Source organism: Typopeltis vanoorti, chromosome 5, assembly GCF_054136105.1.
Source record: "Typopeltis vanoorti isolate ZY-2024b chromosome 5, IOZ_Tvanoo_1.0, whole genome shotgun sequence".
NCBI lineage: Eukaryota > Metazoa > Arthropoda > Arachnida > Uropygi > Thelyphonidae > Typopeltis > Typopeltis vanoorti.
In genome coordinates, this window is record NC_143553.1 from 28,209,565 (window position 1) to 28,236,218 (window position 26,654).

General features: G+C 35.4%; 1 protein-coding gene across 2 annotated transcripts in view; it reads left to right on the top strand.

The window, feature by feature from the left end:
* The window catches only part of Rrp5 (Ribosomal RNA Processing 5), a 681,802-nt gene that overhangs the window by 323,955 nt on the left and 331,193 nt on the right, over nt 1–26,654 (top strand). For both annotated transcript variants that reach the window (XM_090392300.1, XM_090392301.1), the window contains exon 19: nt 22,128–22,223. In XM_090392300.1, coding sequence (XP_090248426.1) covers nt 22,128–22,223 — 96 coding nt within the window. The remainder of the gene's footprint in view (nt 1–22,127; nt 22,224–26,654) is intronic.

The window sequence follows — 26,654 nt, forward strand, 5'->3', positions numbered from 1 at the left end:
CTGATCTGGTCATTTCAGGATTGATTATTTATTTTGGCAGATGTGAAACTCATTTTTATTTTTGGAAAAAGACACAATAAATAAAGTGTGCACAAAAAAAAAAAAAAAACCATCCTAGTACAGTAAAATGAAATTCCAAGTAATACTGCACATGGAAAGGCAAGTGACACAAAAGTCCTCCACCACAATTAATCCGCTAATGGCTCTAAAATCTCTGTTAAGGGATTAATTAACGGCGGAAGAGGGTAAATACTTGATAAAAGATAGAAAGCCGGTGAAGTTTTGATCCACGAAAAATACAGTGGTGGTCTGTCTATTTCATCCACCTTGGCCAGTAGGAGGGTTAAGCAACAAACTCATACGAGTTTGTTGCTTAACCCTCCACTTAACCTAACAAAGTGATTTTATTAAATAAAATATTATAGTTACTGTTATTACCATTTTACAAATAAGAATTCACTTTTGGTAATCACATATAAATAAATAGGACTATAAAATAATGTCCCTTGATTGGTACCATTGACCCTGTCAACAATTTTCACTTGAAGTATAAAAACAAAAGAGAAATATAACATATTTCAATATTATTGTTCATATTTATTAAATTAGGGAAACAAAACACACATGTTAAAAAGATTCTTTTACTGATTAATAATAAAATAATAAGTTTACGTTTCGACCCCTGTATTGAGGTCATCTTCAGAAGGATACATTCAGAAGTATAAGAACAAGCTACATGCTGTTGCACTCTATACAAGTAAATTACATCTACGTTGTTAACTAATCTTTTTTCTTAGCCTGCCCTCTAGTGAAAAAATAAATAAATAAATAAATAAACAAAAATAAAATAAAAACTACAATAAGAGTGCAACAGCATGTAGCTTGTTCTTATACTTCTGAATGTATCCTTCTGAAGATGACCTCAGTACAGGGGTCGAAACGTAAAGTTATTATTTTATTATTAATCAGTAAAATAATCTTTTTAACATGTGTGTTTTGTTTCCCTAATTTAATAAATATGAATGCTGATCACCATGTAACCTTAAAAGAAAGAGTCAATGTTATTGTGTTTAGATAATATTTATTTATTATTTATAGATTGTTTGTCATAAAAACTTCTAGCGCAAACAAAACAAATTTATTTTGTTTATAAAAAATGTTTATAATCGCATATGTGCCATTATAAAAGATTTTATTCTTATTATATTTTGATAGTTAAAAAATGTTTTTTTTATGTAAGATAAATTAACACAGATGATTGTGTGCAAATATTTCATGTTTAGATCATGAAATATTTGTTTAAAAATTTACAGGTTGATTGTCCCCTCATACTTTTTAATTATCATTTGTACACAAGCTGTATTAATAAGTTTTTGTGTGAAATACGGCTTTTTTTTTGCTCGACGATGCAAGCCCTTTGTTAAAATTTCCATAGCTCACCACTGATGATGGGCTAAGGTGTTTGTGATTGTCTTTAGATGATGTTCATCACCCAATGTGAGATGACCACTACCCTGCTTATTGGAGGCATGAAGCTTGAAAATTTTCCCTGTCTGGTCTCTGGGACAGGATTTCTGGATTATATAAAACAAAATAAAAAAAGAATGAAATCCTTAGTCCATTTACAGTGCTAACTTACTATAGGTTGACAAACCTTTTTTGGATTTCAAAACACGGTTTTTCATGTGGGAGTCTCACATAAAATGGTTTTGGAAGAAGCCACAAACAAGTGATTTTTTTGCCTTATTAACTTCATTGCTTTAAAAATTTGCTTTTCTTGAACTTCATTGCTTTGCACTAAGTTTTTAGTTCTGTTTCCAAAAACATAATAAATGATTATTCCTTGAGCTAATGAGTTCAAGTTTATAAGAAAAGACTTGAAGCATTTAAATTTTCTCTTCAGATGAGTTCAAATCTTTAGTAGCATGATTAATTCTCTTGTTCAAAGGAGAATGTTAGTGATTTGAATTCTTCTAGATAACCATCTGAACTGCCTGGATATTTTTCTTCAACGCTTATTAGCTCTGTGAAAAAACAATCCTGTTCTTGGCAATAGAAATAAAAACATTGTTTCATATTTCAAGACAGGGAATGGGATTTGTTACTGCCATATGATGTTTTTTATTTTTTTTATTATTTTTTTTTTTATTAGGTGCTTAAGGGTCAAAGCTGTATGACTGAGAGGAAACCTCCACATAGCCTTTAAAGGAATGCAGAGAACCGACCAGCGCATCTGACCTAATGTCCAATCATCACCTTCTTGTGGTGCACCCTGTTGGGTATCTACTTTGATACTGAACGAACGAGGATGGGCTGGCAATTTGGGATTTAGCCGACCAAATTGTATTCTTATTGGTTAAACCAAAATAAAAAAAATATGGTACAACATGACAAAATTTCATGCTGGCTAGGGCATCGCCCGGTTAAACAAGAATCCCGCTGTTTTCGCCAGGGAACCAGGACGAACAGCGAAAAGTCAGCTACTGGAACAAATCTGAAAACACACCCCAACTCAACATCACCAGAGTTAAAGATTGGTACTATCAACATAAGAAGCCTGAATGGCAAAGAAATGGAGCTAGCTGAGGAATTAGATAAGTACCAGATCGACATAATAGGGTGACTGAAACAAAAAAGACAAAAACTGGTGAGATCTTTCTGAGCAATAAATGCAAAATGTTATATTCGGGCAATGACAATCAAGGAAAAGAAGGAGTAGCCATAGTATTCAACACAAAATATGAGGCTCATCTTCTTGAATGGCATGCAGTGTCGAGTAGAGTGATTTGGTCAAATATCAGAATGGGGAACTGGACAATCAGACTTATTTGTGCCTGTGGTTCCACAGAAGGTTCTACTAAGGTAGAAGTGGAAGAATTTTTTGAGACTTTAGAAAAAGCAACTGACACAGTGAAAAAGGAAAAAGTTAGTCCTTGTTGGGGATCTAAATAGTAGAGTAGGAAATGACTGTGAGACATACAAAAATATTTTGGGAAAATTTGGAGAAAAGAGCAAAGCTAATAATAATGGCAATATCTGTTGGATTTCTGCCCAGGACATGGACTGGTTATTACTAACACCATGTTCCAACATAAAAATGTGCACAAATTCACATGGACAGAAGTGGCAAGGAATAAGAAAAGTCTCATTGACTATGTTATTGATGATAGTGATGTTTTCTCCCTGGTGCAGGACACCAGCATGTACAAGAGGCAGTGAAGGAAAAGAAGAAAGCATATCATAAGTTCCTGGCAAATAAGTCAGCTTGTGCTCTTAGAGAATACAGAGACAAATGTAAGAAAGCTAAACAGTGTGTAAAACTAGCTAAATGGGAGGACTTTGGCAAGAACATAGAAAATAAATATCAATAAGGTGGTAAAATATTCTGGAGGTTGTTGAAGATGCTTAGGAATGGAGGAAAGAGTGCTGTAAAAGCAGTTAGAGATGATAAAGGTGACATGAAAACAGGAGAAAAAGATATCCTTGAAGTATGGAGTAATTTCTTCGAAAAACTGCTAAATGAAACAAGGAATGATGACAGCACAGTGGCAAAAAACACTGACCAGGCATGCAGTCAGTAATACATATCCATACTTGAAGTAGAAAAAGCCATCAAAGGCTTGAAATGTGGCAAGGCAGCAGGAGTAGATGATATTCGACCAGAAATGCTGAAGTATGGTGGTATAAAAGTCTTACAGTGGCTGCACTGCATTGCATAGTTCAGAATGCCTGTACAGAGGGACAAATTCCCGATGATTGGAGTAGAGCTCTCATAGTGCCAATATATAAAAAGGGAAAAAAAACTGAATCTGAGAATTACAGAGGTATATCCCTACTGAGTGTTCCTAGTAAGAGATATGCAAGTATACTTGAAAAATGGTTGAGAAGAATTGTGGAAGAAAAGCTTGGTGAAGAACAAGCTGGATTCAGGTCAAATATAGGATGTCATGATCAGATCTTCACATTACGACAAATAATGGAGAAAGCATGGGAATATAACAAAGATCTGTATTTAAGTTTTGTTGATTTGGAAAAGGCATATGACAAGGTGCCAAGAGAGAAGCTATTCAATATGCTACAGTTATATGGTGTCAATGGGGCATTATATCAAGCAATACCTTAGTCTTTATTTGATTTGTAAGCAGTTAAAATTGAAGGAAGTTCAAGAAGATGGTTTAATGTTAAATCTGGTGTGAGACAAGGATGTACATTATCCCCTCTGTTATTCATTATCTATATGGATCAGAGATAATATAAAAATAAGATGTGGAGGAAAGATTTTAGAAGAAGTGGAAAGATTTCAATATTTAGGTAGCTGGATCTCAGAGAAAGGAACTTCAGAGATGGACATTAGAAATAGAATAGGCGATGCTAAATCAGCATTTATGGAAATGAAGAGAATTTTAATAAACAGAAACACTAAAATAGGCGTTAGAATTGCAATAGTTAAAGCAACAATATTTTGGAGTATTGCAAGTTATGGAACTGAGTCATGGATACTAAGAAAGAGAGATATGGAAAAAATTAATGCATTGGAAATGTGGTGTTATAGAAAGATGGAAAAGATTAGCTATACAGAAAGAATATCAAATGAAGAAGTTTTAAGACAAGTTGGGATGGAAAGAACACTGTTAAAGAATATTATGCAAAGAAAAACTAGATTTGCAGGACATCTTTTGAGAGGTTCTTCGGGACACCTGACAAGAACTATATTGCAAGGGAAAGTTGAGGGGAAGAGAAGACGTGGAAGACCAACTAGAGAGTGGTTTAATGACATCTTGGAATGGACTGGTTTAAGAATGATGGAAGCAACAGACAGAGAGAAATGGAGAAGAGCTGCTCATCTGCTGCAACCCTCTTGCTAGAGGATGCTACCGGACGACGACGATATGGATCACATTATGAAGGAAAGTTGTATTAAACATGATATCAAAATTGGAGATGTTAGTGTCAGCTCTTTGCTTTATGCGGACGATGTTGTACTTTTAAATAAACGTGCTACAAGTCTGCAAGATTCCTTGACTAAATTGAATAACTTTTGTAATATATATGGTATGAAAGTCAGCATTAAAAAGACAAAGACAATGAAAATAGGCAGAATCATTGAAGATGTCAACTGTTGTGAATGGAGAACCTATGGAACAAGTAAAACATTTCAGCTACTTAGGCACAATTTTTAGTGAAGATGGTAAATTAAATATGGAAATAGACAACAGAATCAACAAAGATGGTATGGTAGGAAGTCAATTGAATAAATTCATATGGAATAAGAAAGAAATTAGTCGGAACACTAAATTAGCTGTATACAAGACAATGTTTAAAACCAGTTTTAACTTATGGATCTGAGAGCTGGGTCAGAAGTAAAACACTTGACCAAAGACTAGAGACCGCAGATGTGAGAGTCCTGAGAAAGATTAGAGGCACGAACAGATCGCATCAATGGCAATATCATATTAAAAACAAGGATATTAGGAAAGAACTTGACATTGTCAGCATCCAGGAATGCGTTGGCAGAGCTAATCTCAGGTATGGTCACTTTCAACAAGAATTGGCAAGAAAAGATTAGCAAAACAAGTGTTCTCTGCCAAGTTGGCAGGAAAACGACCCAGAGGAAGACCAAGATATAGGTGGATTGATACGGTACAAAGTGCCTTAGACGATAGAAATATAAGATCTGGTAATGTTGGAGTCTTGACAAGTAACAGACTGATTTGGAGGAAAATTGTAGATAGGAAGTTAGTAATGATGTAAATTTTTCATGTGGTACTATCATACCCTTGAGGGTACATGGCAGGAATTTGATGATGTTGATTTTTTTAAATTTGGAAGGTCATCATCTATTAGTACCACAGTGTCTTGTGATGGTGACACAGGTGTAGCAAGATGTAGAGTTTTTCACTAATCATATGGCAGTTAGTTCATACGTTTTGACCATATCAAATATAGAAAATCATTAAACAAGCAAAAAAAGAACTAAAGTTTTTTGGACATATTTGCAGAAATGATAACAATAGAAAGATCAAAACCTTGATGCTCGGTACAATGGGTGGTATAAATAGAAGGGGCTGGGCAAGGTGAGAGGATGTAGATAATGTAGATGAGTGTTGTGAAAAGTCTTTGCATGAGTCAACTGGCAAAGGACAGAGAGAAATTGCAAAGAATGGTGAAACAAGCATCGAAAAGCATCACTCCAAAATTTCTACACTGATTTTTCCATGACTCAATTGAGTGAAATTAACTTTATACAGCATTCAATATTAATAATGAACTCTTTTTCTTGAACCATACTTCAGGCCCGTAGTGATGAAAATGCATTCATTCTTGTGCAAGTAATGTGTCAGTTTAATCATCGTAAACTGTTATCCTCACACACACACACACACACACACACAGCATGACATTTTCTCACTCATGGCACTGATATGCTATACGTCTTGTGACCTTTTGTGCATGGATTTGATATAAAAAAAGAAAATAACAATAATAATAAATTTAACAAATAAGAGATTCAACAGATACCTTAGCACAAGTAAAAACTAACAAGCTGTTTTATTTGCATCATTCCTTAATGTGTTCTCTGTGCATTTTCAAACCGCTAAATGCCTCGAGAGTTCCAGCAGCTAAACAGGACAATTTATTGAGAATAATGTACAATTTTAGTATTACCATGATCACTTTCTATTAAGTACTCTCATGTGGCATTCAGAATATTATTAGTGTACTACATAATTAGATTTACATGAAGCTATCAACAATTTTCTTCAAAATGTATTTAGCATTTGTTTAATCTCCAATATTGTCAAATCTTGCATTTCAGTCTTCTTAAGTAGTACTATACTTCGACTACAGATAAGAGAACCGTCTATACTTCTGTGCATGGCAGAAGAAGTCTAATCCATTCTGATAATAGGGTAATCAGTTTTTTTTCATGGGATGAGTATTTATTATTACACCAGAAAATTAGCTTTTCTTTTATGAACATTCTCATTTTTAAAGTGATAACTATTTTGCTTGTATAACAGTCAGAAAATTTTACATGCACATGATTTCTCCTGTTGGTGATGAATTCATACATCTCTTATTCTTTTCTCCTCTTCAACACGAATTGACTCTTCTTGGTACTCTGCCAGCTATGGTTCTCTCCACTATGGGCAGACTATACCTACATAATTCACCATATCATCCAATCTTCCTCTTGGTCTTTTTCCTTATATCAAACACTTGTTTTTCTACCTTTACTTTTCCAATCTGCTTGGATATTGATGATGTCAGGTTCTCTTTCCAATATCTTCTTCATTTTTTGTATGCTTCTGCATTGATGCCATCTGTTTACTCCACTCATTTTTCTCACAGTTTTTTTTTCAAATATCTTTTCATAATATTCAATTCCTGTTTTATTTCCAGTCCATCTTTTGGACTGGAAAATAAAATATAAATATAGAGCATACACTCAGGTCATAGAAACCACATCACCTTACATAAATATAGTTTTTAGTAATTAAATGGTAATTTTCATTGGTTTATTGTTAGATATATCATTGTATTGCATCATTTATCATTCCCATGGATTTCTGTAAAATGTAATAGTTGTTGCTATTGTTTTCAGAATTTTTTATGCTATAAATAGACATCAAGAGCTAGTTTTAACATTTTACTGCTTAGATCGCTATCGCTAGTTGCATGCAGTTAACAATGTGCAGAAAACTGTGATTTAAGCTTTGAATAGAGAAGGCTATTCCTCTTGTGAAATATCTAATGGGGTGTCCTGTAGTTAATCTACTGTGATACAGCTGCTGTCGAAAGTGAAGGAAACTGGATCTGATCACTGTCTACATCATGGCAAGATCAGGTTATAAAGCGACTCTGCCTCAAAAATTGCCAGGTGTTGTCAGAGAACTGAAACAGGACTGGAAAGAACAAACGGGAGTGTGGCAAGCTTTGTAACTGTCAAGAGAAGACTCATTTGACAGGGACTGATAACCAGATTCTTGGACTCTGCAAAAGCTTTGCAGAGTCCAAGAATCTGGTTATCAGTTATCAGTTTTAAATGTTAAGCACACTTAAAAAATACTCTGAACAGAAAAAATACAGAGGAAAATAAGCAACAGCATAAAAGACTGGGGAAAAAAAAAGATAGAATGTGCAGATCTACTAAAAATGCTTAGAAGAAAAAGCAAAAATGTGTGAGGAAGCTAATAAAATGAATGGTAGCAAGACTGTATATGAAATTATAAAAGAATTAACAAACACACCTCAGAACAGACCACTGAAAATGAAAGGTAAAAACAATATCGAAACTGGAACAATTCAGTAAATTAAAAAAAATTATAAAGAATATTATCAGATACTTTTTTCTGGAGGAATGAAGACTGAAAAAACACAAAGAGACAAAACATCATTCATAATAAAAGAAATCTGAATGCAATAAACCAAATGAACTTATCTAAGTCACCTGGTTATGATGAACTTCCTACTGAACTGTGGAAATATGGTGGCATAGCAGCCATCACTTCCTGTTTGAACTTTTTTTTAACCAAATACTATATACTGGTGAAATTCCAGATGACTGGAAGACAGGCATCATAACACCAATTCTCAGAAAGGCAAATTAACGAAGGTGTGAAAATTATAGACCTATAACATTGCCAAGTCATGGATATAAAATCTTCACAGGCATTATTCAAAATAGAATCCACAATTTAATGAATGAGACAATAGGAGAAGAGCAGGATTTTGACTTGGAAGGACTGCTATAGACCATATTTTTAGTTAATATCCTGGCCAAAAAGTACTGGGCATATAACTGTACAGTTGTATGCCCAGTTCTATTCAGAACAGTCATAAAAATGTCAATAAAATTTGATATATATTATCATCACTCCCTCCATAGGGTCAGCTGACTCACCATAGGAAGTTCATTTAACTGACAACATATTTATGAAAGTGAATCTTAAAATCCTTAATGCTCTCCGCTTTAACAACATATTCCAGTAATGCGTTCCATTCACTGGATGCAGTGTGTAATTAGTGATAATTTTGGGCCAGATATCGGTGGTTACTGGTGAAGATTGAACTCTTCCTTCCCCTTTCAGTCTCCAAAAGATAGATAGGTCTTAATGGCCTCTCATAGTTCCTATAGGAAATAAAAGACATTAGAGGATTTTTATTTTTTTTAAATATTCAAAATAACTACGTGATCCCTTTGGAGAAAAATCAAAATCATGCATAGAAACAAATACTACCTTGAGAATTTTGCAAGATTTAGGCAGAAACTAATGCTACAATGCAGTCTGAAATTGAACAGTATTAGCAAGTATTTTACTATTTATAAATTTTGAACCTCATTTTTATGGTTCAAAATTAGTCCCCCCCCCCCCCCCCCCCCAAAGTGTTTTGAAAATGCAACTCTAGCTGCATTTTTGAAGGACGAGTTAGAACTCAGAAGAAACTAGTATAATTGGACAGCGATCATCATTTATTAAGTGCAACACCTTTTGATAATTTCCTTGTAACATGAGTATTTATGTAAAATTCTATATATTATTATCATCATCATCATCACACTCCATGGCTCAGCAGATTCATTGTGGGAGGTACGTTCAACTGATAACATGTTTATCATATCAAATTTTTATATCTTTAACGCTCCCCACATTAACAATATATTCCAGTAATGCATTATATTCACCTACAACTCTTCATGTAAAAAATCTACTCCTCACACATCCCTCTTTATCACACTCTTAGACAACTTCCAAGAATGGTCTCTTCCCCTCTTGATTTCTACTCTATTTATAATCCCTGTCAGGATTAATCCAATAAAATCTCCTCATTAACTTAAATGTCTCTATCATATTACCTCTTTTCCTCCGACCCACCAAGCTCTGCAATCCACATTTCTTCAACCTCTGTCCATAGCCAGCATTCCGGAGTCCTGATTGTCTTGGTCACTCTTCTCTAGATCCTCTCCAATGTTTCGACATCTCATTAAAAACAGCCGACCAAATCTGAGAACAATAGTCCAAGTGTGGTCACACCATTGCTTTATATAGTGGCACAACCACCTCCTTATCTGTACATGTTAGAGTACTTTATATCATAGCAGCATTACAATGTGCAGCCTTTGCAACACTTGCAATATGCCCTCTAAACTTCAGTCTGCTGTCAACCATCATTCCCAAATCTCAAATTTCATCCACTTCCTACTATACAACACCTTCAGTATAGTAGACTGCCTTATATTTCTGCACTCTAAAATACAACACCTTGCGCTTATTTATATTAAAACTACAACCCCACCCTTGTCCAAGTCAAAAGTCTGTTCAAATCTTCTTGAAAGGAATTAATATCTCAGCGACTGCTTAGGTGCTACTTGTAATTCTCTCCAACTTTGCATCATCAGCAAACAGCTGAAGATCCCCAGTCAGTCCACATGATATATCATTTACAAATAAGTTAAACAGCAGGGTACCAAGAACAGAATTCTTGAACATATCATTGTTTACCCTCCTTTTTTGAGACACTGCTCCATCATACACAACTTGCTGGTATCTGGTATACACCAACTTATCACGTGGTAATCTATCAAAAGCTTTTGCAGAGTCCAAGAATATGACTGTATTGCAGAGTCCAAGAATATAATTCTCCCTTATCTAACACACTCGTCACCTTGTCTTAAAATGCAAATAAATTGCTAAAAGAAGATCTACCTTTATAAATCCATGCTCACTATCATAAAACGTACTATGTCCATTAACCCAATCTTCTATTCTATCCTAACCAATCTCTCAAAACACCTTTACTACAACTGCAGTTATACAGACTGGTCTGTAACTGGTAACTTCCGTTCTAGAACCATGCTTTTGGAGTGGTACTATTTTGCTTTCTTCTCACTCCTTAGGAACCCTACCTGCTGCGAGACTCATTAAATAACCAGACATAGCTAACTGTTGTGCATATTCCTTAAAAATATGCTGTGAGAACAGATGGCAATATGCCATCTGTTCTCACAGCAGTGTTAACATCTTACCCAATTAACACCCGATACACCTCTGAGTAAACACTTACAGTTCTCCTAATAATCTGCCTCCTATCTGCATATTGCATAGCATCATTTACCCCAGTATGATATACACTGAGGGAGTGCTCATTCAATAATTCCACTGTACCCTACAATGACTATGCACCAGTGTCAACCTGCTATAATTATTCTTTCTCTTGCTTGCCATATGGCAGATGAATTCACTTGAATTCATGAAAGAAGAAAAAAGCATATTGAAAGTTCCTTTCAGGTAAATCATTATGTACTCTAAGAGAATACAGAGAAAATTATAAGAAAGTGAGGAAATTTGTAAAGCTAGATATGCAGAAGTCACAGTATGACTTTAGTTGTTATCAGATACTTTCAGACACATGGGAGAAGTAATACTGTTTATTTAAGGCCATGTGTTTTAGCCTGATATTTGTTGCCACTGATGATAGCCTGAAATAAATAGTATTACTTGTCCCTTGTGTTTTTTCATTTTAATTGAAGAAACCTCTCATGGCATACAAGTAACTCTTAAACAACAATGCCTTTGGTAAGAACATAGAAATAAATATCAGGAAGATGGCAAAATATTCTAGAGGCTTCTGAAAAAGCTTAGAAATCCAGAAGAGTAATGTAAAAGGAATCACAGATGGTAAAGATGACATGAAAAATGGAGTAATTACTTTGAAAGAGTACAGGTTAGTTGTAGAACACATTAAGAGGAATACAATCAGGAGTGGATGTCAATACTTGAAGTATGTAAACCTTCAAAAACCTGAAAAGTGGAAATGCAGCTGAGTATGTGATATTCAACCAGAAATGTAGTGGGAAAAAGTTTTACATTGGCAACTGTATAATTATTTCAAAACTCTGGTCATATGGTTTAATTTCAGGTCATTGGAGTAGAACTTTCATAGTACACATCAATAAAAAGGGAAATAAAACTGAATGTAAAAATTACAGAGGAATTTCTCCGCTGATTATTCCAGATAAGATTTATGTAAGCTTACTTGAGAAAAGTGTTAAGAAAAACTATAGAAACTAAATTTGGAGAGAACATTGCTGGGTTCAGTCCAAACATTATTTTAGGATCATATCTTACCATTTTACACCTGGCTTATTTGATCTCCTGACATTTGGAATATATTCAGACATTGCCTCAGCCCAATTCCTCAGTTGTGCCCAAGCATCGTTGATCTTCCCATCCAGTTCCTTATTCATGATATAGCTAGAAACCGTCTCCTGAATTTGTTATAATCACCAACCTTATAGTTCTATGTATATTCTTTTCTAACAGAAGTCCTCCTATGGCTGACAACCATCCAGGTGATCACTTCTTGTTCACTTTCACCAACTGAAGGAAGATTTGACACATTTATAATTCCTTCTGATGAGATTATTAAATCCAAGATTCTTGATCCTTATATTCCTTCATGCTGTTAAAGGTAGCTATCTCTCAAAAAGTCCAGAAATTCAATCTTTTTTCCCCCAGATACCATCTCTTCACTCCAGTCTATATTATTATAATTAAAGTCATCAATAATGATGATTTTAATTATATTTTTTTCTTCTTTGCCATACTAATTTGCCTATACATTTCCTTCTCATTGCTATCTACATTACCAAGTCTATAGCAACACCCAACTGACTATTTCATTCTAACTCATACAATAGTCTCAAAACCACTACTGCTGTTTGCCCTTTGTATCTCCACTTTAAATGCGCATAACACTTCTGCTACTGACTTCTGTATCAGCAGCGTTCCTCTTCCTTTTCTGTCCTGTTTGTTCATGAAAAGCTCCAATCTCTATTATTTTCAGGATATCTTCCTCCTCCAGTGCACTCCTTTCCCCTCACACAGCCCTGCTAATATCTCATTCATGATCTTTGCCATCTCAACTAATCACTATCATACCTGGGCAAAACACTGACTACCTTTTCTTATACCGTTATTCATTTCAGTAAAATGATGGAGACTACAGCTGTGACAGGAATAGTTGAATTAATTGAAAAAGGTCATCATCTAGAATATACACACATACAGGTATCTCTTGCTTAACGTGGGATTTGATTAACAGATTAGCGGAATTAATTGCAACAATCCCTTTATATATGCGGCAAAAGTTTTAATTAACGTAGCTTTAAATTTGCCACGCAAAAATATGCAAGCCTTGAGGAGTTTCCTGGCCGAGAGAAATGGTTGAAGCTTATTGCAAGAGAAATAACTTAGCTTTCAAAGCTCTTTTGCTTTTAGATAACACACCTGGTCATCCAAATTCTCTTAATGATCTGTTTGAGAATGTGAGAATTTTATTTTTTCCACCAAATACTACATAATTGCTACAACCCATGGACATAGGGTGGCATTGCAAATTTCAAAGCCTATTTTCTTAAAAAAGACATTCTCCAAGGCAGTAGAAACAACAATGGGAGGAAATCGATTACATGCTCCAAGAATTTTGGAAAAATTTTGGGTGCAAGTGTCTCCTAGCTGCATGACAGCTGTTTGGAAAAACCTTTTGCCAGAATGCGCTAATGACTTAGGTGTTTTCAAAATCCTGTGAACAACTTGGTTCAAGAAATCGTTGCAATTGGTGAAGACCTTGGTGTTGATGCAGAAGATGTTAAAGAATTATTGGATTCAAATTCAAAAGATTTCAGTGATAACGATCTTCTTGAAATTGAACAACAATGAGATAAACTGGACAACAACTTCAAACCTTCACATATGCCACGACGAGGTAGAACGCTGCAGAGTCGAGTCTAAGGAAATTGTCATGGACCCTCCTCATATAAACAGTAACCTTAGCTACAATTTACCGGACTCATTCAGCTCTGCTGTCAGATATTGGTGCACTTGTGAAGCCACACATGCACAGGTGTCTAACAATAGAACTTTAACACGGACTGTAGCTCCAGTTCAAAGTTAACTGTGGTTTATAGTCGAATTTATAGTTTTATAGCGACTCAATGTTTCTTTATAGTGTTTTTTATTGGCTTTCTATGTTCTCTCACGACTGAAGAAGTCAGCCACTCCGATGAAACATGTTGCGTATTTTAATAAATTTAATTGTTTGTTCTAATTCTCGGATCTCAGTCAGTATATAAAAGTATGAACATATCCCAATTCCAAGTTAATACAACAAATCATCATATCCCTTCTGACGAGGGTAATTTCCAACTTACGAAGGCTTATCAGAAGTACTGGACTCGCTATCAACAGACTTATCTTCCTGAAACGTTGCAAGTTTTCTTCCATTGTTCTGAAATTCCTATAATTAAGGGAAGTCATTACTACAGAAAGAGCACACCGAATCTATACAAAAGCAAAACTAGATCTTTTAACGGAGAGGATTTACGATACCAAATGCAATTTAGCTTTTCTCTTTACAGAAAAATCATATTTGGAAAACCAATTAACGGCTTCCTTAGACCACGTGTCATAGAATTACATTAAAGAAATAAGTACATGCCACGCATTAGGATCTCAAAACTTAAATAAATATAAACTCATCAGCAAGTTCAATTCGCTCAAGTCAACACAAGAACAGCCAACTCTTAATAATCTTCAAGAAAGACTTAAAAAATTAGTGATAAAGAAATCTTCGTACGTTCTAAATCATGACGAAGAACAAATTCTCGGAAAAGGTCTCAATTTTGTCCTTGCATCTAAAAGCATTCCCAAAGAACTATTTCTAACTAAGATGGAGAAAGCCTTTTCACTAATTCCTACCATTAATGCGAGTTTATTTTGCATGGAAGCAATATTTGCGATCAATAATGCAAAATGTTGTGTCCCTATCTCTAATATAATTACTCATTTTGCCTTTTACTCAGATCCCTGTTAAACTCTCATTCGGATATCACATGGTACATCTGGTTCACAAAGTAATTGCCTCGAGATCGAGCCAATACCAGAGTATCAGATTGTCTGAGATCAACCCCTCGTAAAACACTAAGAAATTTATATTTTGCTGCGCCACTTAGCGTTTTTAGATTAAACAATATTGTCATCAAGAGGTGATCTCAAGACAGTACTTAAGTGATACCATGTAATTATGCAGACGTGGCCAAAATCTAATCTTATTCTAGTCTCCTGCCTAGGTTCGCAGTACTCTTTTATAAGCGGTGCATCGGATTCCAGAAATCACAGATAGTCTTAGTTGGGTACAAAAGCAAGGTTTATTAGATATCATAAATGTGTACATACAATACAATAAGCTTAATTCCCACCTTAAGGGAGTTCCTGACAGTCAGGATAGAATTAGAACAATGCAATAATATAAGTATACTCAAACTGATTAAACTGTAAATCTCTGAAGTTAGATTTCTTATATTTTCCCTTAAATGCCTTAATCATGCATGATTATCACAATAACTCTCTATTTTTTTAGTAGTTCAATCAAATAAAAATAGCATTTATATCTTTTACAATCCCTTCATTAATAGCAATTTCTTACCCTAGGAGGTTTAAACCTTAACCTCCTAGAACATATGTAACTCTATCACAATAGGAGACAGTAAGATTTTAAGGTAACCCTCTCTCCATCACCGCAGTTCAGTCCTAATTATTATCACTAATGTTTCTTCCTCTGGTTTAACAACGTGCCACAAATCATTCACAGTCAACAAAATGCAAATAAAGTCTACTTATCAATACTTGGTTCTGCATCGTTAAAGGCCTACCTGAATCTGCTTCTCCTTAGACGAAATGTCCATGTGTTCCAATCTGGCTTTCTATGGACGGCCGGGCTTATTTCTTCCGCGGAAATACTATGTCTAGTTCTGCCGTTGCCTCTATCAAAACCCTCCGGAATGTAGGCACTGCCATCCTTCACCTGCTCATGACACCGCGAGCCGAATACCAGGAGGTCCAGGAACAAAAAGCCTCTTTTCAGAGGTGCTAGACCCTTATATTTTCACCTTTCTTTCTCGGCGATTCTCGCATTCCGCGATGTCCACCCAACGCACTCACATGGGCTCACGTCACTGCAATCAGCTTTCTCCGCTATATCCCACGTGCGCTGACGGCATGCGATTGCTTGGGGCGAACAGCTCCTTCGCATTGCTGCTCCGTGACCTTTGGACTTCATCTTCCCCCCCTCCCCCCATCTTGAACTTGTGCTAATTTTCTATATCTCTTAGTACTAAACTTTGCTAAAGGTCTACACTTCGATCATTATTTAACTAATTTGTGAGTGGTACAAAATGCATACTTATTTGTTTTCTCATAGTATAAAATATTTGATATATTTACAATGCATTATTTTTATACTCAGAGGAAAGCATGGTATAATGTTTCTTATTATATGTTTGCTCTGTTATACAATGATAAGATGAAATATTTTATGTTCCAATTTATCAGGGTATAACAAAAACCTCCGTCTGATAATATCTTCCATGGTGAAAGGCTTGCAATCAAAAATCTAAAGAAAAATAAATACATCGTTATCCTACAAGCTGATAAGGGAAATGCAACTGTAGTTCTAAATAAAACAGACCACCGGGAAAAAATCTTAACGTTGTTAGAATCGGATACATATTCGGAAAATGAGAGGGACCCAATGAGGGAGATACATAACAAAACTAATAACCTTCTACAAAAGGTCATAGAACTTCCACGGAACATATGCCTTTCCATTCGTTCTTTACATCCACTCATTGCAAGGTTATACGGTCTCCCGAAGGTACACAAAGAAAACTACCCATTGAGACATATAGTAGATAGTATTGACTCACCCACCTACCGGTTATCAAAATATCTGGCATCATCCTTAAAAGGTTTTGCAGGAAAATCTCCTTCTTATATAAAAAACTCAACAGACTTTGTCTCTAAAATTAAGAATATAAAACTCAAGTTTTTTGACATCGTGGTGAACTTTGACGTGGTAGCTCTCTTCACATACATTCCATTGCAAGAAGTTCTCCATATTTTAAGCAACAAGATTTTGAAGAAGATGTTTTCTCTATTATCTCATTGTGTTAACTCTGGCTACTTTGAATTTGAAGGAAAAATTTACAAACAGAATAAAGAATTAGCAATGGGCAGTCTCCTCTCTCCAATACTAGCCACAACTTTTTCGAGGACTTCAACAAAAGGCAATCTCGTCATCTACATTTAAGCCAAAAATTTGGCTTAGATATGTTGATGACATATTCCTTATCTGGGAACATGGTATTGATAATCTTCACACTTTTTTAAATCACTTAAACAACTTCCACCAAGACATCAAATTAACCATGGAGATTGAAGAAAATGGATCTCTACCTTTTCTGGACGTAAAACTTACTAAGACATCTGACTCCATAAAAATCTACATCTTTAGAAAACCTATGCACACAGACAGATATTTGCATGCGTCCTCACATCACTATCCAGCACAGAAGATGGGTATCATCTCAACTCTAGCACATCGTGCCAGATCTGTACTGTCAGATGAAGAGGAACTAAAAAATGAACAACATCTTAAAGAGACCTTCAAAAACTATCAATAAACAACTATACTGTTGTCAATGAAACAACGTAGAAACACAGGATGACCCCAAAGGTTATATCTCCTTGCCATACATCAGCATGCTCTCCAAGAAACTAAGAAAAATTTTGGGAAAGTTTAACATAAAAACGTGCTTCTCTACTCGTCCCAAACTAAGATCAAGTGTAAGAAAATACAAACAAGCTCACAACCATCTGCAATTCCCAGGTGTGTACAAAATTACATGTGACTGCAGAAAACCATACTATGGTCAAATGGAAAAATCCATCCTCCTATGTCTCGAAGAACACCGAAGAGACATTGCTTACAAAAGAGCCAGAGCTAGTGCCCTCTCAAGCCATGTCCTGTTTTCAGTAAACACAAATAATGAAGGCCGCCAACATGAGATAAACTGGACAACAACTTCAAACCTTCACATATGCCATGACGAGGTAGAACGCCGCATAATTGAGTCTAAGGAAATTGTCATGGACCCTCTCCATATAAACAGCAACCTCAGCTACAATTTACCGAACTCATTCAGCTCTGCTGTCAGATATTGGTGCACTCGTGAAGCCACACATGCACAGGTGTCTAACAATAGAACTTTAACACGGACTGTAGCTCCAGATCAAAGTTAACTGTGGCTTATAGTCAAATTTATAGTTTTATAGTGACTCAATGTTTTTTTATAGTGTTTTTTATTGGCTTTCTATGTTCTCTCACGCCTGAAGAAGTCTGCTACTCCGATGAAACGTTGCGTATTTAATAAATTTAATTGTTTGTTCTAATTCTCGGATCTCAGTCAGTATATAAAAGTATGAACATATCCCAATTCCAAGTTAATACAACAAATCATCATATATATAGTTTGAATGACTATATACCGAGAATGAAAAAGAATAAGGTTTAATGCTCAGATACTACTACTACTAGTTTCGTTGAATAAATCAACTTCTTCAGGTATCACATGCAAAGAATTATAAAATAACAGAGACATGATAAAATTACATCAACAGATCTAGTATAAAAGACAACAGTACATTTTAAAACAGGAATGCGCACTGGACTTCCAGTTGAAGTTGACTACGTGCATGAGCTGTCATGAGTGTGCCAATACTGGACAGTTGCAATGTGTGCATCAGAAAGATTGTAGCTAAGGCTGTTGTTAATATGGGATGAATCGAGGGTTATTTCTCTAGATTCGATAATTTTTCTTTAGAGTTCACCATAACACACATGGATATTAGAAGTTTGCGGCCACTCTACGAGGTGTTGGCGGCCTTCATCTGAGTTAATAGAGAAGAGAAAGTGCTAGAGAGAGAGAGAGAGAGCGCTGGCCCTATTGTAGGATATGTCTCTTTGGTATTCTTCCATATATAAAAGGATGGATTTAGCCATGAGGCCGTAATATGTTTTGCCACATTCACACAAAATCTTGTAGACTCCTGGATACTGAATAGGGGAGATGTTTCACTTTAGGTCTATTTAGTATGGAGCGAAGTTTTGGAAACGTAGTGAAGCAAGTTCTAATGTTGAATTTCTTAAGAATTTTTGCCAGTTTTGGGGAGAGAGAGCACACTCGTGACAGCTCACGCCCGCACACGTAGTCAACTTCATTTGGAACTCCAGCACGCATTCTTGTTTTAAAATGTATTATTGTCTTTTATACTAGATCTGTTGATGTAATTTTATCATGTCTCTGTTATTTTATATAATTCTTTGCCTGTGATACCTGAAGAAGTTGATTTATTAAATGAAACTAGTAGTATCTTAACATTAAACCTTATTCTTTTTCATTCTTGGTATATAGTCATTCAAACTAATTTTTTATAACATTATCTACCAAGTAAATATGAACGATAATATATATATATATATATACTTCAGATTATGACCTTAATATGAAGGTCGACATGCCAGGATATTAAAGTAATTATTTCTAAATTGGTTGTAGTCTCCATAATTTTACTGAAATGAATGCTAATCAAGAATTCTTGTACCGTTATGTTTTACTCTCCATGACGACATCGTGATACGCAACCTCACATTTTCCTTGTTCTCAATCAAATTATTCATACTTACTACCAGCATGAATTCTTTTGTTTGCTTTCTCCTCATATCCAGTTCCTCTGTCACTATGCTCATTCTTCTACTTCCAGGAAAACAAATCTTTGTTCCTTTTCACTGAAATATACACGTCTAATATGGAGTTATTCTTGAATAATTTGAATACTTCTTTCTGCTTGCCATCTTTTATTCCAGGCTTCTTCACAATTCCATGCAAATCTATTCCTCTAATTTCACTCCTCATATGCTTCATCTTCTGCCTTATCTTCAGTAACTCTGCTTTCATCTCTTCAGTCACTTTGCCATTGCCATTCACTACTATGCCAGCCACGCTTTTGCTGCCATACACGTCTGTTGTTAACCACATAGTTGTAGTCCTTTGGAAATGCTTCCTAGGGAAGGTTGTTTCACAGAATTGATGTGAATAGAATGAAAGATCACTGAGAGCAGCAGGGTTGTTGAGTATGCCTTTCAGCTGTAAAGAGATGAGTAGCTGTTGCCTGAGTTTCTGTAGATCTAGCAGAAATGAAAGGCATAATGGATGTGTTCTGCTGAACAGTTAATGGAAATGTCTGTAGAAGAGACACATTGCACAAACTGATCTTCTCTTAGAAAGTGGATGAAGAGATGTCATTAATTAGCCAAGCTGCCCTTTTCTGAACAGCATTAAGAATTTTTAGGGTAGTTTTAGATGCATCACTCCTAACATGAAAGTAGTATTCCAGATTTGCCTGGATTTAGGATATATACATGCATGTAATTGGTCAGAAGAGAAGTGCCATCTTGAGTGGAAAGGAATGTCAAGCTTTTTGGAAGCTGATGATGCTTTAGAATGATCAGCTTCTTTTTGCTTAAGCCAAGAAAGGATTCAAGTAAGAGCCAGCTTGCTTTTGTAGCTACATTCATGATCTCCCACTCTGCCTTTTGACTGCTACTGCTCACATTCCAAGGCACCTCATAGTTTACGAGCATGTTAGACCTCTTATGTATCCACTCTCATTTCCTATTAATCCTCAACATCTCCCCAAGTATACATATTGCATTCACAGCATCTTATCATTTCTGATAAGGTGCTGTGAATTAATACGTAATCTGAGCTCTGCCTACCTGTCACTATTTTGACATAACAAAATTTAATTGACAAACTATCAATATTGCCACACAACATATATAAAATTTTGGTTTATCTTTCAGAGTGCTCATTAAATCTTCACCACCTAATAGATTAATTTGGACGAAAATTATTATTACTAATACAACCCCTGAGGGTACACGTCAGAATTTAAGAGAAATTGAAGATTATTAAAAAGTTTATTAAATATATTACATTTATATAATTTATATAAAATTTATGTTATTAATATTCATGATAAAAGTTTAATGGAGTGAATCAGCACTAAGAATAGTATTTATTTCGCTTCAGTTGCAGAGACATTGTCAGAGAGTTCAAAATGAGACTTTGTAACACACACACAAAGGCAGCACAAAATTAACTGAAACACATGGAAGAAAGACTAGAGTCCTAACTTGATGGGGCATCCTCTATGGACCGATATCGACACCCTAGGATGTCAACTTGGGATCTCCAAGTATTAGTGTTTTCCATATTTTGGGAACTTTTATGCAACCATATTTAAATTAGGCTGATTTTTAAGAGCAGCAGCAGATTCCATAAACAATCTTTCTCTTCTGAATTTACTGTCATGGAGCATGATGGTCTTTTCCCAATTGATTCTGCAAGTTGTATTCAAAGCATGGTCTGCGAGGCCAAATTGACTATAGTCATGTGTGCAGATGTATTTTTTATGTTTTTTCCTGGAACTGAGACAGGAGGGAATTTGACAAATTCCAAACTAAAGACAAATTTCCTCCCCTCTCAGCTCCATGTCAGTAAATTTAGAAGAGAAAGACTGTTTTTAGAATCTGCTGCTGCTCTTAAAAATCAGCCTAATATAAATAAATATGGTTGCATAAAACTACCCAGAATATGAGAAACACTAATATTTTGAGATACCAGTTTACATCCTAGACCGCTGATAAGTGCCCTCTATGGACACTTGTCAGCAGTCTAGGATGTAAACTGACTCAATTAGGACTTTGCACCCAATTAGGACTGTAGTCTTTCTTCCACATGTTTCAGTTAGTTTTGTGCTGCCTTTGTGTATGTGTTACAAGTCTCATTTTGTACTCCCTGATGATATCTGTAACTGAGATGAAATATTGGAAGCATTAAATACAATTTTAATCATTTCCTAGCACTTAAGCTTTAATGCACAGATATTAATATATTGTGACATTGCCACTACAAAAATATATTATAATGAGAAATAATTAGTTTTTATTGCATTAATTTCTACTTAAGATTCTCTGGAATGTAAAATAAATGGTTTAAGGAAGATACACCCAGAATATCATAGACTGAGCATTTATCTTTATAATTTTTTTAAAAATAAATGTCGAATATTATTTAATTAAAATATGTAATATTTTCTAAATATTATAAGCTTCATTTTTAATCTTTTTATTTATTTTATTTTTTTCTAAAATGTTTTTAGTGTGGCATGGTCATTCCATCTATAGTAACTGGATTTGCTTCATATGGTATGTTTATTGAAACTGTAAATAATATCTGTGGACTTGTACCAAAAAGGGTATGTAAATTAAGTATGTTTTAATTCATTTTATGTGCTCAAAGGAGCTAAACAGTAACTTTTTTTTTTTTCTGTATAATTGTTGCAATAACCATATAGATTTTGTTTTATATGTCCTACCTATGTAAAGTTATAAACCTCCAATAAGGTGCTGGATGGGGGTGTCACACCTCGACATGAAATTCATCTTTCACTTAAATAGCTTCATAAACATCCATGTTCTATAGTGGTGTTTATTGGATTGTGGAGAGACTCCACTCAGCTAACGAGAAATCTTAACAATGATGTTAAACCTCCAGATGTAAGGAAAAGCTACATAAATAAATTATGTAGCTCATAGGTAATTAATCCTCTAATGCCTTTATATTTTTAAAGTGGAGATGAAAGTGGTAATTTCATCTAATTTCTTTGTGAAACTGAAGTTAATCAAGAGTAATACTTATTTGTATGCTACTTGTATACATGTACATGTGAACTCTTGTCATATTTATTGAGTTGGGACTCCCTTTGCCTGTGCTGAAGAATAACTTTGGAATTGGAGGGGTTAGTAAAAATTCCTCTAGTTTATTACTGGAATTCTATAACTTTTTTTTTCCTGCAAATCCAGTATCATGGAAGTTTTCATAAAACTATGCATGTCTAAAGGAGTGACATTTGTTTGTGCTATATCTATTCATACATTTACTAAAATCATTGATTTTAATGATTTATTTAAAACATTTAATTGAATTTTTACTGTTTATTATTGTTATAAATTTAACTTATTATGATTAATAAATTGTTTTGTTTTGTTTCTAAAGTATCTTCAAAAGATCTATGTGTACTGATCAAAAGTTTTAGTGTACTTCCTCTTAGTCATCTTTTCTCTTATTTTGTAGATATGCATTACATTAATGTTAAGCAGTTTCTAACAAAATGCTTTATCTTCTTCAGATGCCAGAGATAGCAATTAATGTATTTTGGGGTTCAACTCTTGAGTGAAGTCATCATTACTTACCGGATTGGCCTCCATGTGTAGCCCCATTGTGGGTGGGGGAGCTCTGGAACTGAACCAACTTTTTCCTGAGAAATTTTCATTCTCTTGTTTATCAGGGACCATTAACAGTCCCAAACCCAGTGCAGAAACCATTGAAACATTAACAAAAAAACAAAGCAGAAGACATCGGAGACAGCAGTAACTACACTTTCTTATTCTTACATTCAGCAAGGGAATGTCCACTTGGGAAATTGTCACTCTTCTTCATCCGGAAAGATTTGGCAGGATATCCTCAATCAATGAAGAAACACTGTTCAGGAGATATTCTCATTGAAACAGCATTAGCAGCAACACAATCTGAAAAACTGCTGTGAACAGCATCTGCTGGGAGAATATCAGTCATGGTAGTACCTACCCACAAAACTTTTCTGGAGGCATAATACCAAAGTGGGATCCCCCCCTTGTTCTTGACAATGAGATCTACTCTGAAATGACAGACTAAGAAGTGACACATGAGGAGAATATTGATATATAGGGATGGTCACCGTTTCCCTGTGGAATATCATCCTTACTTTTAGTACATCTCTACGCCACCAACATCTCCGAAAGCAGGATACCTAAACTACCCAGTTAACTCTACATCCTGAACTCTTTGTGTTGCTTTAAATGTTAGAAGTATGGTCATTCTCCATCATTCTCCAACTACCTGTCATGGCTTTGCCATATGTATCTGATGTGGCAGTAAATGTCACGAGAACAAAGCATGTAAGAGCAAAACACCGAAATGCCCTAATTGTGAGTGAGATCACCCAGTGCATTCCAGATGTGGAAGGTTGAAAAAGAGATCTAAAAAATTAAAGCCAAGCAGAGCATACCTTACCACTATATATTGCTAAAGGAAGAAATGTCCCACACTTCTTCCTTTTACAACATAAAGTGGTAAACCCTTCTACTCTGAGACGGTAACTGTAAAGAAAGTGCCAGTAGGAACCTTAATGCCTATGTTGGTCTCACCTTCTCAAAATCCTTGAATGATATGATGTGCTTGTTGTCTCTTTATAGTGTATCATTGAGAAAAATTGATTCAGAGTAATTCCTGAGGACAAGCCCGAAATGGTCCCACTATGTGAGAATCCAATAATTTAGAAAAAAAAAAAAAAATGGAACATGCACTGTAGAGGATCAAAAATGTACCTCCAGACCCATTAATAGATGTGATGGATATCTCTGTTCTCCCACAAGAAGTTAAAACAATCAGTATACGTAGTGCCCTAGAGAGAATGTTCAGTTTGATGTTATCTTAGATATTTTTCCTAATCTAGAAGAAATGATGGACACTGGCCATCCACAATTCTCCAAAAAACATCCAAGGTCAATGAAAACAAAACCTCACAATATCGAAAGCAAGATGCTATCATCAAAAATAAATAATAAAAACATTCTATGGTTTAATTTGGATTTAGTCAAAACATCGATGTTTTGATACATTGATTGTAGAAGTATAAACCAATTTGCTTTTCCCTTCAAGTTTGAAAACATACTTGAAGCCCCATGATGATCTGGCATGACAAAATGGAGCCATCGTTGGTAATGACAGAATGGGGGATGGACCTGCCCATAGAGGAGCAAGCATCCTTATGGAAAACTCTTCTAGAAAGGCCCACTTATCACAAACATAGAGGCAGTTGCCATCAGACTCTCAGTCAGATCTCTTAAAACAGTATGCTGCATATACCTACCTCCTGCAGCAGATATCTCTCAGGATGACCTTGATGGCATCATAATGCAGCTATCATCCCCTTAATTTTAATGGAGGATTTAAATGGATGCAACATCCTATGGTGTAGTGCCTGAACTAATATCAGAGGAAGAGTTGCGGAGCATATGCTTGACAACTATAATCTCTCCCTTGAATATAGGAACCAACACCTTTTTCCATACGGCTACTTGAACATTCCCTGCTATTGATTTAACCATCTGCCCCCTGATGATAGCTTATTTGGGAGCAATCACTTCATCCTGTAATATCCTCTTTTTTGCATGAGCAACCATATACTACATCATGGATATCATGATGAAAAATTGAACAAACTTGATTGGCTGAACTTCTCTTCCTTAGCAGAATTCAGTTCTGTGACAGTGCTCCTCTTCTATCAATAGTGCATTGAATCATCAAATGTGTAACTCCTCTATAAGATGACCTTGGCAAATTTCCTCCTTTGCCTAGAACGTTGTATATCATGCCTCCTTTGACCTTCTGCCAGAGAGACATCATAAGAATCTTGAATTACTTGGATACCACAAAGGCAGCCAATTCTAATTGAATACCACCTTCTGCTCAAATGATATACCCCTGAAATAACACCTGTTCTTTATTATTTATTCACTAAACTGCACTCAGTTGGTATCCACCCTACAGTATGAAAGAAAGCCAATATGCAACCATTTCCCAAAAAGGGAGATAAATATTTACCATCAAGCTGTCAACCAATTGCTCTTACATAATTTTGTCTAAAGTAATGGAGAAGTAAAGTAAAGTAATGGTTATTAATAGTCAACTTCTTCAACACTTTGAGATCTGCTATCTATTACCACTGGTATGGATTTTGCTCTCTAGATCCACAGGAGATCTCCTGGCTTATGGCATGCATCTCTGGACCCATTCCTTGGAAAGGCTTAGAGAAACCTGTGCCATTTCTCTTGACATCTCCAAGGCTTTTAATAGGGTCTGGCATCGAGTGCTTCTCAACTAGTTTCCATAATTTAACTGCTTTCATCCTTGTGTAATTTGATGAAATGAAGTGTTCTCTCAGATTGATCCCTACAGTGGTGATGGTGTTCTCTCTTTAGACGTTCCTGTCAATGCCAGTGTCCCTCTGTCATTTCACCCACCCTCTTCTAGGTTTATATAAACAACTTGCTTTCATTGACTGTAAATCCTATTTATAGTTTTGCTGATGATAGCACATGCCACTCATCCTATTCATATGACAGTCTTTGTGGTGCGCAAACATCTGAAATCATCTGTAATAAGTGCTCTGAACACTGATCTCCACAGTATACGTGATTTGGATGAAAGCAACATAATCAACATTAGTTCTTCCAATACACAGTTTTGCTTGTTTTCTTCCCAAAAAAAAGACCTCAGATCTTCTCCACTTACTTTAATAATGCTCAGTTCAACAGTCAATACCACTCTCTTCTCAGACTGACTCCTACTTCAAACATTTCCTGGCACAATCATGTCACTTCTGTAGCATCATCAGCTTCCAAAAAAAACTTGGCATCCTTTCCACTTAAGATGATGTTTCTCTGATGAACAATTACTTAATTTGTATAAATCTCAAATCTGACCAGTCTTGGAATACTGCTGTCATGTTTGGAGTAGTTCACATAAGACCTCTCTAAAAATTGTTGACACCTTTCAGAAAAGGGCAGTTCAGTTGATTAATGAG